Source organism: Cydia splendana, chromosome 22, assembly GCF_910591565.1.
Source record: "Cydia splendana chromosome 22, ilCydSple1.2, whole genome shotgun sequence".
In the NCBI taxonomy this organism is placed as follows: Eukaryota; Metazoa; Arthropoda; class Insecta; order Lepidoptera; family Tortricidae; genus Cydia; species Cydia splendana.
The window spans coordinates 2628431-2647243 of record NC_085981.1 but is presented as its reverse complement, the minus strand read 5'-3'; the positions used below and the strand labels follow the sequence as shown (position 1 = coordinate 2647243).

Here is an 18813-nt window from a genome sequence, read left to right as displayed (position 1 = left end):
AAGAATAGTTGCCAATTCTGGCATCAAAGTTGCCAAATCTAGCACCAATGTTGCCAAACAAGCACAACTGCACTTTGGTTGACGGCGTGTAAAGATTTTATCTCTTTACTACGAGTATCATTATTAGCACAGTGTAAAAAGTAACAGTGGACCGACGACTTTGATGTTTGCGTAAATGCCGACACCGCACAAGAACACAGTAGGGTTATCACAGACTTTTACACAACTGCTCAAAAATTACAAACATTTCAAATAAGACACGCTAGCCCTGTAAGTAGTACCGAGTTACTAACAATGGCAATGTATGCAGCTCGGGTGCGCTCGACCCACCCCTCGCCCCTCGCATCCCGCACGATTGCCCTGTCTAGACGGCGTCGTCGAATGACTGTATTGTTAGGGTTCCGTACCCAAAGGGTAAAAACGGAACCCCATTACTAAGACTCCACTGTCCGTCTGTCTGTCACCAGGCTTTAACTCATGAACCGTGATAGCTAGTCAGTTGAAATTTTCACAGATGATGCCGCTATAACATTAAATACTAAAAACAAAATAAAATAAATATTAAAGTGGGGCTCCCATACAACAAACGAGATTTCTTTGCCATTTTTAGCGTAATGGTACGGAACCCTTCGTGCGCGAGTCCGACTCGCAATTGGCCAGGTTTTTTTATAGACTGTGTCATTAGTATCAAGGGTTAGAGACCATTGAATTTCTATTTATCTATCATTTACACAACACAACTAAATGCAAAAACACTTCATTCATGAATGAACACCTACACATACAGTCGACTCTCTACATATAAGGCCGTGCGCGCACGCAGCGCCGCTCCTAATCCAACGGTTCAATTACACATTTTTTGTGTGCATGCTTTAAATGGTTGGGAGGATTGCGCTCCAATGGGCTGCTGTCTGACCGGCGGCGATCAGCGAGTAGCGAGTCCTTTACGATTATGATGGTCGTCCTTGTCTACGTGACAGCGTGATAAAACGGTGTCCGTCACTTTGTATCCCGCGGTGCTTAGAGCATTTAATAACTGGAGTGGCATTGTATAGACTGACATGGCTATTTGTACGTTACGTATAAATCATGTAGAAATAACAATGCATTTGACGTCCCCTCCCCCGCAAAAATCGGCAGACTATTTCGTAAAGAAAATGAAAGCGATGACATCTCCAGTTACTAAATGCTCTAAGCCGCGGTGTTAAAAAGTGACAGTTATTTTAACACGTGGATAAAACCATCCATAATACGCCGGCTTGTCGCTATACTTCAGATTTTTCTGCATGGACGAACCCTGGTTGTCATCATGTCATCTCTCGTCAATCCGTATGTCAAATGAAAGTGACGCAACGCTAGAAGCAATAACAATGCTAGAAGTGAGTTTATACGAAGCAAGACAGTGTGAACAGTTAGCGATCAGCGATTATTGCGTGCGTCTCTTTCATTTACACTGGATCTGACTGGATGGATTTTACACGTGCATTTCCTACGCGAGCAATCGCTAGTATTGCCAGTAAAGTCAGAACACTGTCCACACTTCTAACTATTTGAAGCGGCGGTGTTTTCATCGGTTATCTGGCATGCACTCTTAACGCCTTCATCGTGTTGTTTATTTCGCTATTATGACTGCGGTTACATATCAGAATACCGAAAATCTATTTACCTAATGTTGAATCACCTATGCTCGTTTCACCTATTTTTTTAAATACCTATTGATCAGTTAACCTAAGCTCATAACACCTAATGAATGAATTACCTATTGCACGTTTCACCTACAATTGGTTTACCTAAGCTCAGAATACCTATGCTCGATTTACCTAAAGTTGAAACACCTAATACTCGAAATACCTAAAGCTAATATACCTAATACACGAAACACCTAATGTTGGTATACCTAATGCACGAAATACCTAAACTCGGTATACCTAATGATCGAATTGCCTAAAGTTAACATACCTACTGCACGAATTACCTAAAGTCGGAATACCTAATGATCGCATTACCTAAAGTTGACATACCTAATGAACGAAATACCTAAATTTGATACACCTAATGCACGAAATACCTGAACTCGATGCACTTAATGAACGAAATATGTACCTAAAATCAAAAATATAATTATTGTTTAGTAGAATATTATTAGGACATACAAGAAGTCGAGATAGGTGCGATGACGAGCAAAGCGAGGAGGAGCGTGTTAGGTTAACTACGACCAAACAGTGCCAAAACCGACTTTTATTCATCGTCATGATGTTAACTTACAAAAATTTAGTTTTTGATAAGATAAGATAACATAACTAATTTTGTATTAGACTAACGAAATCATTCTACTACCTAAAAAGTAGCGTTTCAAAAAGTGTATTTTTAAATTGTTATCCAAACAAACAGTTACTACTGTAAGGTTGGGAAATCATACGATTTATTGGGTGGAGTTGCCACTTGATCATTCGGCAAAATGATATGAATTTTGTACTAGGTATATAGACTTGAGGTATTCCGTGCATTAGGCATATCGAAATTAGGTAATTCGTTCAGGAAGTATATCAACTTTAGGTATTTCGTGCGATAGGTTTAACAGTTTTAGGTATTTCGTCCATTAGGTAAATCAAGTTTAGGTACATCGTTCATTAGGTATATCAGCTTTAGGTGTATCGTCCATTAGGTATATCAGCTATAGGTGATTCGTGCATTAGGTATAATAGCTTTAGGTGAAACGTGCAGTAGGGTGATTCACTTTTGTATGGAGAAAAAAAAGTTGTAATATTTTTCCTGACTTTGCTCACCAATGGAGTCTCCCCACACTAAAAACTATCTATTTCAATTTTCAAAAGAATCGAACAACGTTTAGAGGTTGCACAAGTTGAAAAGGTAGAGTGAGAACCCCATACATTGCGTGAAAATTAACTATGTTCTAAAATGACAAAATATAATGATCTAATACTAAAATCGAATGAGAAAACTGAATTTTGCGTCTAAAACACGATAAAAGCACTTTTCCTTTGGAAACAGGTGGAAAAACTGGAAAATCTTAATTAGAACATTTATCGAGTAACCAAAATCCAAGTTTACTACTAATTTTACAATTTATTTATATGTAGAAGGTTCAGTATCACACTAGTCTCCGCTTTGATGGTAGCCGCTTAAACCATTTTCTACCCTCTGATGTAGAGTCGTTGGTTATTTGAAAAATCTTTGTTGAAGTTGTGCAACCTCTAAAAGTTTACCGATTTTAATTTTTTTTAACGTATAATATTTTCTTATCAGTTAGAACAAGAATTCGAGCAAAGTCAGATGAAAATCGAAAATTCGGAAAAATGAAACACCCTAACGTGCAGTAGGTAAAACGTGCATTAGGTATATCGTGCATTAGGTGTTTCGTCCATTAGGTTATTTGAGCTTAGGTATTATAAACTTAGGTCAGTCAATGTTTAGGTAAAATGATCGATAGGTCATTTAAAAATAGGTGAATCAAGCATAGGTGATTCAACATTAGGTAAATCAGTTTTCGGTATTCTGATATGTAACCATGACTGCATCTGACAGATTACTTTGACTCAGGTACTTTTTCTGAGAGAAAACGATCGCTGATCGCCGCCGGTCGGACGCCTGCCTTGTCAATAACTTTAAATGAATGAGTCAGGTCAGTCGGGTACTCTTGTTTTCAATGACCGCCTGTTCCGACGCCATCGCCAGGGCACTTCTTGTTCATATTGCTTTCTTGGCAGTAGGTATATTTTAGCAGTATACATTTTCGTGGCAAATAGCAATTCAACAAAAAAGGAATGTTGGTGTATTATTTTCTTCTATTGAGGTCCACGATATTTGTGTATTCTACATCTGCATTCACAGTTAGGACGAAGCCTATGGAGGCCTATGGTGCCATCTGCTTCAGATATCAAATTCACGGGTTATTCAGACTAGAAACCACCAAGTTGTTCGACGCCAGGGCACGTCTGTCTTGTTCATATTGGTTTTTTGGCAGTAGTAGGTATATGTTAGCAGTATACATTTTCGTGGCAAATAGCAATTCAACAAAAAAGGAATGTTGGTGTATTCTTTTCTTCTATTGAGTTCCACGATATTTGTGTATTCTACATCTGCATTCACAGTTAGGACGAAGCCTATGGAGGCCTATGGTGCCATATGCTTCAGATATCAAATTCACGGGTTATTCAGACTAGAAACCACCAAGTTGTTCGACGCCAGGGCACGTCTGTCTTGTTCATATTGCTTTTTTGGCAGTAGTAGGTATATGTTAGCAGTATACATTTTCGTGGCAAATAGCAATTCAACAAAAAAGGAATGTTGGTGTATTCTTTTCTTCTATTGAGGTCCACGATATTTGTTCTGCCTCTCTATTTCAATCATTCAATCATTTATTCACTTCAATCAATTAGCACTTACAGATAAACCTTACGTGCTAATTGGCATTACATTACTTAATATCTAACATGCTATAAATACAATAAAATAAAATTGGACTAAATCAAAACTAAAATTATATGTACAATGCCGAATGATTATGGAATTAGAAACGTCAATATTTGTCAATGTCACAATTTTCTAAATAAAATCCTAATAAAATTTAAATGAAATCGATTTCTACAGACTAAATTAGAATATAAGAGTATTTGTATAAAATGATGAAATAAAATAAATAAATATTACTATTTGCAATTTGAATAACATGTCACATTTTACTCTAATAAAATTTGTGTATTCTACATCTGCATTCACAGTTAGGACGAAGCCTATGGAGGCCTATGGTGCCATCTGCTTCAGATATCAAATTCACGGGTTATTCAGACTAGAAACCACCAAGTTGTTCGACGCCAGGGCACGTCCGTCTTGTTCATATTGCTTTTTTGGCAGTAGTAGGTATATGTTAGCAGTATACATTTTCGTGGCAAATAGCAATTCAACAAAAAAGGAATGTTGGTGTATTCTTTTCTTAATTCTATTGAGGGCCACGATATTTGTGTATTGTTCATGTACTTCATTCACAGTAAGAACGAAGCCTATGGAGGCCTATGGTGCCATATGCTTCAGATATCAAATTCACGGGTTATTCAGACTAGTTACCACCAACTTGTTACCAGTAGTAACAATTGAGAATTATATCTCACCTGATGCTGACCATTTGGGAATAACCAAATTATCGGCTTCTTTAATTTCGTGCTGTGTACGCTAACTTAAGCAGGACACGAGATCTATCATTTGCAGACCTCCATGAAGCTTCTATTATTTTAGCTCTAAGAATAAACAATATCATCACATCAATAAAAATAAACGAAATATCACCTTCATATCACTACGCCTTATAAAACACTCCCCCGCCGCGTCTGTCTGTTTATGTGTAGGTATGTATGTTCGCGAACTTCAAAAACTACTGACCAAATTTTCATGCGGTTTTCACCTATCAATAGAGTGATTCTTAAGGAAGGTTTTGGTGTATAATTTCTTAAGGTTTTGTGTAACCCGTACGAAGCCGGGGCGGGTCGTTAGTCTCCAATATATCCACCCCTTCACAATTTCCCTTGTATTCGTACGAGACAATCTTCATTAATGGGCCATAAAGGCGCGGCAGGGCGCGGCGGAGGGTAGCGGGTTCATTTCCCGACGCGTAATGGCATGACATTTGGTTCCGCCGCACCAGGGGTTACATAAGCATTTACGGCTCGGCCACGACATTGAGCGAAATGCGACGGCGGCAGCGATAACCATAGGTTGAAGCGAAACACAGGAACGGACCTCTCTTTCCCACCTATGGTTGTCGCTGCCGCCATCGCCAGTCACGTAATGCCGTGGCCGAGCCGTTATGCTGTTGTGTCTATACAATAATAGTCTATCAGCGCTTACATAGAAACATAGAAAAGTGTAGCTTTTTAGGGTTCCGAACCCAAAGGGTAAAAACGGGACACTATTATTAAGTCTCCACTGTCTGTCTGTCTGTCACCAGGCTGTATCTCATGAACCGTGGTAGCTAGACAGTTGAAATCACAGATGATGTATTTATGTTGCCGCTACTTATAACAACGAATACTAAAAAGTACGGAATCCTCGGTGGGTGAGTCCGACTCACACTTGGCCGGTTTTTTCATGATATAGGAGGCAAACGGGCAGACGAACTTCGTTGTCGCATTTGTTCACGGCCGTCGCAAGGTCGTGTTTTATTTAGAATCTATGATCGGAAAGAGAAAAGTCAAGGAATATAAAGGAACCAATACATTTATGACTCTTCTCTTTCTCCACAGACTGTAAATGAAAGTTTGTGTTTTATAAAAACATACGAAAACCGATAGGACGTCACGTCCTCAAACTTTGTTTCCCATAAAATTTTAAGTCATAATGTATTGTTTGTCATAAAATTGAAACCGTTAACTTTTCAGGACTTTCGTAAGGTTATTCTATAGATAGGTTAGGTTAGGTTAGGTTTGTTTTATGGCAATCCTGAAAAGTTACGCGTTTCTGAGAAAAAACAATTATGACTAACGAAAATTCGGACAAACAATACATTATGACTTAAAACTATTTGGGAAACAATAGAGACCCCCTTAAACTACTTTTCCTTACATATGTTTTACCAAGGGATCCCTTGCCAACTGACTTCAAAGTTTCTTGTTAATAAGAGAGCATTATTATGATGTAAGTTGGCAACACCGAATGCAAGCTCGTCGAGTTGTCGCAGTAGGTCATGGCCGCCGCAAGGTCGGCGAGCTTCGTAAGTGTTCAACTGTTTACCCACGCGGAGATTGTATCATGTCATATGTTAGTTCCATCATTATCGAAATTAGTGTTAATATGTTCTTAGAACTTATGGATCCTAGATTCTCACAGGATTTTACCCATTATAGAGCCCAATAAAACATTATAGAGTCTGTTCGGAAAGAGAAGAGTCGTGGAATGTATTGGGCCCCATACATTCCACGACTCTTCTTTTTCCGCACAGACTATAATGAAAAAAATACTACCCTAATAACTATCCCAACGAAAAAATACGTTTGTAATGGAGAAAGAGAATCCTTTTAAAAGGAAGTCTGTAAAACAATAATGCTATGAGTTCTACCAGATTGAGTCTAGACTTGAATGAGAAGTACGGCCAGAAACCAGACATACATATAAAATAAATGGAAGAAAAATAATGGAATTGTTTGACAGCAATTTATTTCATGAAGAAGATACAGGTTTTAGCTAATTAATGCTTTTAGGGGTTAGCAATGTATTTTACTTTGCTGTTTTACCTACAGCTTATAATGTAAAGCCCGCTCCACACTCATACGCGACGCCGCGATTCGCGCACGAGTGTGGAGCGGGCTTAAGCCAATTCATCGCTTGAGGTAACGTCGACAGTCGCCGGAAATGAAAATGTCAAGAGCCGGAACATGACATTTAAGCTCCCTGTCTGGAATCGAAGAGAGACATTTTGATTGTGAAATTATTGAGGGCCTTGTCCGTAGCTAGTGATTGCAAATCCGGACATACTAAACAAAATCCGGATTTTCGTATAATGTAGTGTTTTACAACAATATTTACGAAAAATACGGACCGTAGCGTATATGAAGTGGATTATGTATTATGTATGTTGAATTAAACACATATTTCGCACTGGTTCTTTATTTATATAAAATACGTGTTTTTGGTACAAATCTAAATCGAAAAGTCATCTTATTTTTATATGTCATTGTTTAAATGTAGAAAATCAATAAAACTAAATCAAATAAGGTTTTAATACCGAACAGTAGAGTTTTCACTAAACACTAATTTAGTTATTGCCTGGGCCTGATTTTGTTAAATTATGTTGTATCCCTTTCTTACAAATACATAATAATCCAGCAACTTTGTCGAATTTTGTAAGACTTGTTTATGATGCTGGCCCAATGAATAATCCAAGTTTGTGACTTCGAGCGCCGAACGCAACATTGTCAACCCTGTTTTTTTTTTGGGGGGGGGGGGGGGGGGGTACGATCTTGTGGCTTTGATTGACCTTAGAAACAATTGTGCCAACCGACATCGCCTGAAACAGAAGTGTATACTCACTGCACTTACTTAGCCTACGAATACAAGTTCGAAAAAATTATACATTTTGAAAGGCCTTATCTCGGAAAATATTAGATGTACAGAGACAATTCTAGTGTCTTATTGTAGCAAATTTAGTCTACTTTAAAAACGCCAAGGAAGTTACTATCAAAAACTAGTACTTTAGGGTTATAATCGCCCAAATCTAAAAAAAATGCGGTTTATTCGATTTTTGACAAAGTTGCGTTCGGTGCTCGAGGTCACAAACTTGGATTATTCATTGGGCCAACATCATAAACAAGTCTGCAAAAAATCAGAACTACCGGATTTGACGCAAACGCAGAATGTATAATTTTAGTGTATTATAAGTCAATATGACAGATAAAGACACGATTAATAGCTCTAATTCAGGCCAGTAACGCGTTTTTGAATAACGCCATAAAAAAATATTTCTCTAGAGGTCAGAGGAGTCATACCTGAAATGTAACGTTACTGTCGTTAACGAAACTCATCAAATATTTTAGTATTCTCTCTCGTTACTCGTGTCCATTTTTACCTCTAAACGTCAACACTATTAAAAATGTTATATTAGCGAACGTTTATAATCCCTGGGGGCCTAGCTAAGGTAACAATCTCTTTTAACAATCGTATATCGACAAATTCCGCAACATGGCGCGTGATCATACAGGTGATTCAGGAGACGTGAGCAGGACTAACACTGCGCATTTCGTGAATTATAAGCAACTGTTTCGTATGAGTATTAGTGAGATTAACGTTAATTTTGTTAGTCGTGTTGAAAAAATTTTTTTTAATTCATTTACGACATTCATGGTCACCCTAAAATTAGAATATTAAACTACCGATATTCTGTGTCAAATTGAATGTCATCCCTCTGGTTACTTTTGAGAACTCGTATCTCACTCAAGTCTGACAGTTTATTTTCTTCGTAATCAAAATGCTGTCATTACGGTTAAAGAGGTGTTATGTTTATTAATTAGGTCTTATAGGGTGACCATGATTGTAGAGAATTAAATTTGCCCTCACCAAAAAGTAAAAAAAATAGGAAAAAGTGTGGTTGTTTCACCTAAATAGGACGGTGATCGATCAATTATCACGTAGTGTACGGACAAGTGGTGGCATTTTGAACAGAGCGGGAAATGGAGTCGTTATTATCTACTAACTTTTTATGATTGAATGAATAAATTCAAATTTTATAGGATATTTACTTTACTTATAAAATCTATTTCTCTTGCTCTCTCACATTCAATCAATATACTTTTTAACCATATACAACAACCTTAATTAATTACTGGCCAAAAACTTTATAAGCTGTAGATACGACAAAATAATTTGATGTTGTCGATTTAGACATCTGTTTGCTATATTTGTTGTTGTAATACGCTAGGCTAATAATTGAAAACAGCACGACAGCAGAAATGTAAATGAAACAATATGAATGACCCACCAGAATCGTCAATTTTGAAGTGGATTGAACCATACGATAATCTTGTATATAACGATAACAATAGCGTGTACTGTATGTCATGTGAAATAATTGTGTTAGCACAATTAGGTAAACATCGCAGCAGATACTTGAATAAATAAATAAATAAACTTTAGCACTACTTGAATAAGAGTTAAAAAGTGTAATAAATATGTTTTCGAAAAATCTTTTAATCGTTATTCATCAATCATAAAATGCACCTAGGCGACTCCATTTCCCGCTCTGTTCAAAATGCCACCACTTGTCCGTACACTAAATTTATCAGTTACTGAGGGTGCAGGGTTAGTCCTGCTCACGTCTCATGAATCATCCTGTATATTCCTGGGGCCGATTGCATAACAAACTACAACTAATATTACAAGCGGAACTCCTTATTTAATAAGTGAAATTAGGAAAGGAGTTCCGCTTGTAATATTAGTTGTAGTTTGTTATGCAATAGGCCCCTGGTCTGGCTTTAAAAGCACAGTTTGACAACATTTTCTATAACGAGGGAGATGTCATCGTACCCCGCCCCCACTATCCTCTAAACTTGGCCATCATAACTCTTTCCACAGATAATTTATGTCAACGACAAAATCGTCTCGTTTAATGGCCCGCTATAACTATAACGTTCGATATTCAAATGATTTTCGCCATATGGCCGGCGCCTACGCCCGGCCGTGGACTTACCTGCATAGCTGGGATTTCTTCACTGCTTCTATTATGTACCTACTTATACATAAAGCCGAATAGTTCCATTGATATGGTAAATAAATTTCTATGGCTAAAGATTCTAAAGTTTGGGGTTGTTCATTTATTACGTAAGGTAATTTAAGGGAGTGAAAAATTTTATACTTTTTTTTAAAGCAATTTCAATAACGACCCACAATTTTGAAAATGCGAAAATTAGTTATTCGGAAAATAAAGTTCTTCAAAGATTCCCCTACTGGCCTACAAAACTGACCTTTAAAACCGGATATGTATTGTTTTCGACATACACGAGATGAAAAGTAAGAAAAAGCATGAAACCCAAACGGTAACCCAACTCGCACTTAGCCAATACATCTTATAAGGATAAAAGACCATAATCTTATCGAGACATTTCGCAGAAAACACGCCTGAATGCCCATAAACGCTACTATACCAACATAAAGTCATCGATATGACATCACTGAATGACGTGTTCGAATATTGAATTTTAAGTGCTCATAACTGTTACACTTAGCATTAATATCATAAATAGAACACGAAATTACTGGCAAGCATATTTGATTAGTGATTGGATTTGGATGTGATGCCCCATATTTAACTATAAGATTGTTATTTTTTTATATAGGTCAGCGTGAAGACTAAAATAAAAACATATTTTTTTACGTTAATTACAAAAGAAACACAAATTCAAACAGACAAAACAGTAAACGCTATTAGCTAAACGAGGAATTAAACTGTGCTGAAAAAATTGCAGTTTTCACCTCGAATGTTTCGATTTTCAGTGTCATTTATAAACACTTCAACACTTTACAATGTAAAGACAATTTAAGTGACAACCTGTCATGTTGAAGTTGTTAACAGTTACAAACAAAACACGGCGGCCGATTGAGAAACACCATTCTAAATATGAAATTAGGGAGCATAGGTACAAATAAAATACAACAAAGCTAAAAAAAGACTGTCGAGAAAACAAAACAAGCAACTATGAAAATGTCACATCAATGCATGCGTGCAACGAATAAATAATGTGCTTTATTAATGTAAACATAAGATACAAATTAGTCTGACGCAATAAATTAATGCACTGTAACAATTTTCCAACCTTTATTTACGTTTAAAAACAAACGACGGCCGATTGCGAAGCGTTCTAAATTTAAAATTCGGGCGCCAACGGAAGGCGCGAAAATCGACGGTTAAACAAAACGAGCGTATGCGTCAGTGGCGAGAACAGAAATATTTTATGACACCTGGCAACAATGCAATGGATTACATAATGTGACCTTTGTCGATATGATAATATCAGTGATGAAATCATTTGACGGGGTGTCACACGGAAGTATTACAGTTGGCAGACGGTTACCTACTTGGAAATTCGGCACTGTGTAAGCGAAAACACGTAGGTATATGAATCACTAAGCAATTTCTATTGTTGTTGTTATTGTTTATACTTTGTGTGATATACGAATAGAAAGCGAGTGTTATACGGCGAGTCGGCGACGCTAGTTGGGAATTGCTTAGGTATTTTTCAGCCTTGTATCACAAATAAGAAACGAATGCATGTGACCATTGTAGTATTTATCGCTTCTCTTTACGAGTAAACGTTAAAAATGTTGATTGCATCATTATATTCACGATTTATTATTAGATCACTGCATTTTCGATGGAATCCTCATCCGCCGCAAATAGCCTGAAAGTGACACTATGCAGACTATCTCCTGCCGCTTTTAGACTTGACTAATGTAAATTGCAAGAATTTAGTGCGACTCTCTCCCCCAAGTGATATTTGGGATATTCGGCTTGACACCTCACGTAATTAATCGGACGCCCTCATATAGACTTGTAAATTTTAGGTAAAGATAAACAACAGTTCCTAAATAATTGCTTACAGTGTCCTAAACTTTCTGGAAAATGAGAATCATTCGTTATTTACTGTTTTTATAACCCAGAGGTAAGATAGACAGTGATATGAGCCAAGATGGAGGTAATTAACAGGTGTGTCCTCGCCGCTTCCGCCGGCCCCGGCTATTTCGGCCCTTCGCCAGGTTATTTCAGGAGTCCCTTGCGATTGAAGGCTGTATGACAGCGAGAACAAATGTGTCAAAAATAATAAAAAGCTTTGTTTTATCAACCGAAACTCTACTGCTACAGGACAATATTACTTCCAAGACAAAAAGTATACTACCTCAATAAGATTTGGGGCTTTTATATTCAATAGAATTATTAAATCGAGTAGCCATATATGTATGTATGTATGTGTATAAACTCTTTATTGTACAAAACACAAACCACAAACCATGTCTTTGGCCTTTGACGCTACTTCTCTCTAAGTGAGCCTATGCTCGTCTACTATGGTTATTTCTATAGTGTTGTCATATGGCATTATTTTGTGGGGTTCCGTAAAACTCAACCATCATACCTAATCCAATCGACCAGTCTACAAACATTCGTTTATCTTATGCGACTGTGAGAAATGTCTTATCGGCAGCGACAGCGACTATCGATCAGCACAGACCTTCTGTAGAAAATACACATGCCCAGTCCACTGCCATTTGCAACTATAACTTCGTAACAATTATAATTGTTCAATCTTGACCTAAAGTGGCATTTATTTGTTGTCGTTCTTAGGTATCTATGGAAGGGGTCTGAGGGTTCTGAAATCAACCCGCGAGAATGCCAATCTAGCCCGTGCAAAGAGCCAAGTTCCAAACAATCCGGCCCATGAAAAGCGGACGACGACGGTCGTGGAACTCAAATCAGAAAATTTAGTGATCTAATAACTAACCTATCTAACATGAATTAGATCCCTAAAAAGGTTTTTAACATCACGTTTAAAGGATACAATAGAAACTTGCTTGTAAACATATTATGTTTGTAAACTTGCCAATTCTCATAATCCGTAACTAAGTAACCGTTAACGCGATTTCCACGGTTCTATATGCTCGCCAAAATACTTATATTACTTATAGAATATACATTGAATAGAATACGGATGGAAATAGCGCTATGCAGTAACTGCCAAACCGTTATTAGATATGTGGTAAAAATAGCTCGTGTTTTGGGTCAGATAGGCCGAAAACTATAAGGTGTGCCTCCATGCTGTGTTCATTGGCAATTTGGAAACCGTATCGCACGGACATGAAGTTTAGCAATCATCAGTTGCTGTGGGTACCAATGATATTTTAAACTTATGTAGTTTTTACTGTTTTCAAGTTTCTGGTGTTCCCAATATTTAGAACGACGCACACTCTAAAAAGAATATACGTACTTACGTCGGTGCCCTACATTTGAAGACACTAATAAGAGATAGAATTCGTACATCATACTGTACCGTCCTAACGATTTTCTGCAGGAAATCACTTTTCTTAACGCAGGGACCATCGCTTTACTAACATAATCCTACATACTTTTTATTCCACTGCTTACTGAAATAATCAACCACATAATTCGTTATTCTTAAGACATAAATGTCACCAATAACAAACAGTACGTACGTCTCAATCTCATCATGTCACTGAACCCTGCACAACGCTCCACTGGACACGAACAATAGTTCCCTTAAAATACCAAAAGTCAATCTCACTTCACAAATTACAGTCACATACATCCTTTTTCCATCCAATGTTTGATGGAACAAAAGCCGATATAACTTTGGAAGAACGTCAGATACGACCTTTTTAAGGGATTCAGATCACTTCATTTGCACACAGCTGTTTGGTGTCAATTACTTATTGCCCCTTGCAAATTTGCAGTGCGAATATAGACTTTAAAACCAAAGTCTGAGAGGCAGAAAATGGTTTGCCTGCCAGTCGACTTCTGATATACGAATTTAGTTTATTTTTCGAGTAAAAACAAAAGTAACCGAGTACACGTCACGTGATTAATGAACGGCTCCGTACGACGATAAATATTGTGGTTTTCCTTGACACCCGTTACAAACTAGAAGACTAGGTTTTTATTATTATTTTGACTTGAAAACGGAAAGGGGTATTTATTTTTGCAATCCTATGTAAGTATGTGTGTCTGTGTGTTCCACCATAGTATCTAAACTATTGAGTCGATTTTAGTGAATGAGATGTTACCGATTGAAATCGTGTACCACTTTATTTTTAACCGACTTTGTAGTCCGTCCGATTTTTAAACGTTTTGCTTGTAACGTTAGAAAATTTGCTTGCAAACAAATTTCTATGCAGGAATTTCTTTTTATCACATGGATGCAAACAAAAAACTCTTTTTCTCCAATAATATAGGTAATAAGTTTTGTATTTAAGTACTTTTACTATCTTTCTTGGTTTCTCATAGTTTCACGCAATTTATGTTACGTGTAGAATGAGCGAAGCAAACAAAGAAATCTAGTATGTGTATGGGAAAGTTTGCAAGCAGTAATTATTAATGCAATACATAATTAGAATTTCATGGGAACTAGCGCCAAGAGAAACTTATTAGAAATATTATAATTGGTAATGGCATGTGATTTAAAAGAATCTAAAAATGCATTATTAAGCGTAGGTAAACGTGCAGTTGCAGTTGGTTTGAGAAAGTTGTTAATTCGAAAAGTTACTACTTATTCATAAATTACGTCATTAGGGGGGTCTGGACATCGAATGATGGTAGCATGACGTAGGAGGAAACAGGGTCATTCGAAGCATGATTTTTGGATGATTTTGGGGGGGGGGGGGGTCAAAAATCGTCATAAATAGATGACGTAATTTATGAACAGCCTCCTAATCCCTAAAAAAGAAATGTTAGATTTATTAAGAAATCGAGTCGCATTTAATAAACTTAATTTTATGAGTCTAATTAAGGTACAGTTTACCAGTCTTTTAAGTAGTGATACCAGTTCTATAATTAAGCAGCATCGTCAATTATATATTGGAGCGGCCAAGGTGATCACAAATATCTGGACAGACAGGCACTCTAACGCCTTGACAACAATGATATTATATAACTATAGATAGGTTATACCCATAAGTACATAAAGAGCACAAAAAACACTTCCATATTTATTTCTGTACCTACGAAGAAATCTGTTATTTTTTATTAATTTTCGCATTACATTCATCTTTGTCATACTCGTTGTTAAACATGAGCTTGTCTATTTCTCTTTCGGTATGCGGGAGCTCACTGACACGTGCACATTTCACGCTTGCATGGGCGCGATTAAGGCAAGTTGTACAATTGTCACAAGGTGAGTGCTTCAATTTTGGAGCGTTTATAATCTTCCTATCTTTAGATATAAGATCATAGCTTGACAATAGACGTGTGTTCAGATATTTGTGGACGCCTTGGCCGCTCCAATAATATATATCTGATGACGACTGAACAATATAATGGAAATTTCCCTATTACACCATCATTAAACCGCAAACATTCAATTTGGTTTGTAAAAATGCTAATAACATTTTACATTTTTCCTTAAATTAACTAATAGGTACCTACCACAGGGAGAAGGAAGTATGGTTACATAATTATTATTACCTACCAAATTAATTACTTCGATATCAGCACTTATATTAGTGGGGAAATGTTCAAATTATTAACAAGTTGTGTTCAGATTATTATGAACATCTCACCCGCTTAGCAGCTTCTGCTACTGACAGTTTACTAATATTTATCACTATTATATCGCGATATTAATGCCGAAATTCGCGAGAGCACATGTGATTGCGTACCTGACTTTTCCAGACTGGTTTTGCTGAAGTACCCTCATATTTCAATACACTACAATCACCATCAATCATCATACATTATCAATATCACACAGGCTTTCAAGAAGACATGTAAATATGTTGATGATATAATAAAACATATGGTTCATACATTCTCGAACACACCATAAATTAATGTTTTAACCTTGGACCACTTCAAAAGTAATGGTAAAGATGTTAGTGAACTGCAACCAAACATGTATGATTTAATGATATTCAATACTCGGTGTACCCGCAGCTCTACCCGCATGCGATTTGGTTTTAGTCATTTCCTACACTCTTTTTAGGGCTTAAAATCAGAATATCAGATAGTCCTCATGTTCCTAAGGATACGACAAAGAAGAAGAAGAGAAGAATTTCATAAAATAAAAAGTCTATTTTACTGTAATTGTCATGATAATTATGAATATGCTTTCTAACCCTTTCCAGATGCTAGTCAAACACTAATTAGGGCCGATACAGACGGACTACAACCTGACTGCAATTTGTATTGGAACTGCACTCCAACTGCAACATTGGTGTGCTATTCCCATACAAGTTGCAGTCAGGTTGCAGTCCATCTGTAGTCTGTACACTTAGACATTTCAAAAACAACATTGAATTACTTCACAGATGTGTAAATGCACAGGCCAAAACTTTTAAGTTGTAAACATCCTTAATACTTACATTAATAACTTGTTATTCACAACTCGGAACTTACATTAATGGGAACCTGTTATATTCAACTCTTACAACAGTGACTCAGTTTTCTCAATGTAATTAATTATTGGAACTCTTAAATGATGACTCATCATACATTAGTTTCATATGTGTTACTATTTGTTATTTATGATGCTGTGATGGTAGTAAGTGGCCATTGTCATGTTGTTTTAGTACCATATTAAACATACAGTCACCATCAAATATATCAAAGCGCCCAAGGTGCTCATAAATATCTGAACATGCACTTTAAATGTCATGGCAAAATGCCGGGACAATGCGAGGAAGATGATGAGCATAAGTTTTGTGTGATATTTACTTCTTCTGTGATAGTGATGTGATATCAGTGGCGGATTTTCCCTAAGGCTCAGTAGGCCCGGGCCTAGGGCGGCAAGATATTTAGGGGCAGCAAATTGTGACAAAAAATTTGCTGATGATAACAAGAAATAACTCAAAATGTAGTCAATATGATGGGTGCTGAGAAAGGGGCGGCTCGGGGCCTGGGGCCTAGGGCGGCAAACACTGCAAATCCGCCACTGTGTGATATGTTGTATATGTACAGTTTTCTATACATTCAATATGTTGTGTTCAGCTTAGGATACAGTTGCATAAGACCTTGGCAACACAAGCAAGGTCACACAGATAATACTACTCTTATCATTGCTAATTGAATTCCAATAAGAGCATTTACATGTCTTAGCACCTTTATCTTATAGACCTAATAACAAACTAAAAGTACCTAAAATGTAAAAGCCTACAAATAGAAAAGGGGCCCAAATTGGGTTGGGTGTTTAAATTGTTGTTATTATATTACTATGAAGCCGATGGTTTTGGGTTCAAATCCCAGTAAGGGCATATTATTCGTGTGGTGAGCACGGATATTTGTTCCCGAGTAATAATCATGGCAGTTACGATTTGAAATACAAAAGTTCGTGTAATGGTATGCTGAAGTATTTATAAGATTAAAAACAACAGCATCACTAAAATCGCTCGTTAAAATTGATTTAGCCACGAATTCGATGTCATAAATATCAAGTTAACACGAATATGTTTGCTATGAGCTCATGCTCTAGGCGATATAAAACTCAACTACTATCTAACGTTCGAAATAACCATTTAGCAGTTGATAGTACTCGTTAATTAGCAAGGCTACTGACAACATATGATAGCTGCATTAGCTGTTGTAGTTATGGCGTGCGAATCGCCGGCCGACCAAATATAGCTATTACCGGCGACTTCAGCCCATCGATGACATAATCCGTAAACCGAAAACATACGGTAAACAATAAACGAAAGATTCGACACCTACACGAGAAAACTAGAACGCTAAAACAGTCTATAAATACCAAAGTTATTTCGTAAATAATCATGTAGGACTCACCTGTTGCGCGACCGGTTCCAGTATACTCTCGATGATCTTCGTGTGGAACACAGGCATTTTGGATGTACACAGACACTATTTTAACATTAGATAATAAAATAAACACAAATAAGAAACAATTAAGTAGAAATGGTGAACGGTACACAACCAAACGCGAAGAAGGATAGAAAAATACTGATGGACGGGCGGTGAGTGAGGAGAGGAGAGGGAAGTGACGTTTGAGAGCGATGTTACCAGTAAATAAAATTGAATACTACTAAAATAATAAAAATGTTTCCCAATTCATTTATAAGATTTTCAGCTATACTTGGTTTTGCTTGACCATCTATATTTTATACTAAAGGGAAAAGTAATATCAAAAGAAAATAAACATTTTAGGTAAGTATGTTTTCGTTAATTTATTTTATTTGGAGAGTAACGAAAGCTACATATAAATTTATACTTGGATTAGAATTTGTCTAATAAATGGCTAATTATATCAGAAATACGTAATTAAAATTAACGTAACCAAATTCTTAGGTATTAAAATAGACAGTCAATTAACCTGTGGCCTATTTTATAAAGCTACAAGTTACAATTTACAAGCGGAAGTCTCTTTCTAACCCTATGTGTTAGAACGAGACTTCCGCTTGTAAATTGTAACTTGTAGCTTTATAAAATAGGTCACTGGAAGCCGCATACCGAAGAAGTCTGTAGAAAACTAAATATATACTCATATGCGCTATCTAGACTTGCAAAGATAGTCAGTAGGGATGCGGTTATGGCTGCGTATATAGTACAAATGGATTTTCATACCGAATCAGCTAATACTGCCC

The 18813-nt window shown here is 36.8% G+C and overlaps 1 protein-coding gene across 1 annotated transcript in view; it reads right to left on the bottom strand.

Annotated features, from left to right (window-relative positions):
- The window catches only part of LOC134801454 (vinculin), a 54868-nt gene extending 36711 nt beyond the window's left edge, over positions 1–18157 (bottom strand). The window contains exon 1 of the mRNA XM_063774043.1: positions 17999–18157. Coding sequence (XP_063630113.1) covers positions 17999–18055 — 57 coding nt within the window. The 5' untranslated portion in view covers positions 18056–18157. The remainder of the gene's footprint in view (positions 1–17998) is intronic.
- Between the last annotated feature and the right edge of the window lie 656 nt (positions 18158–18813).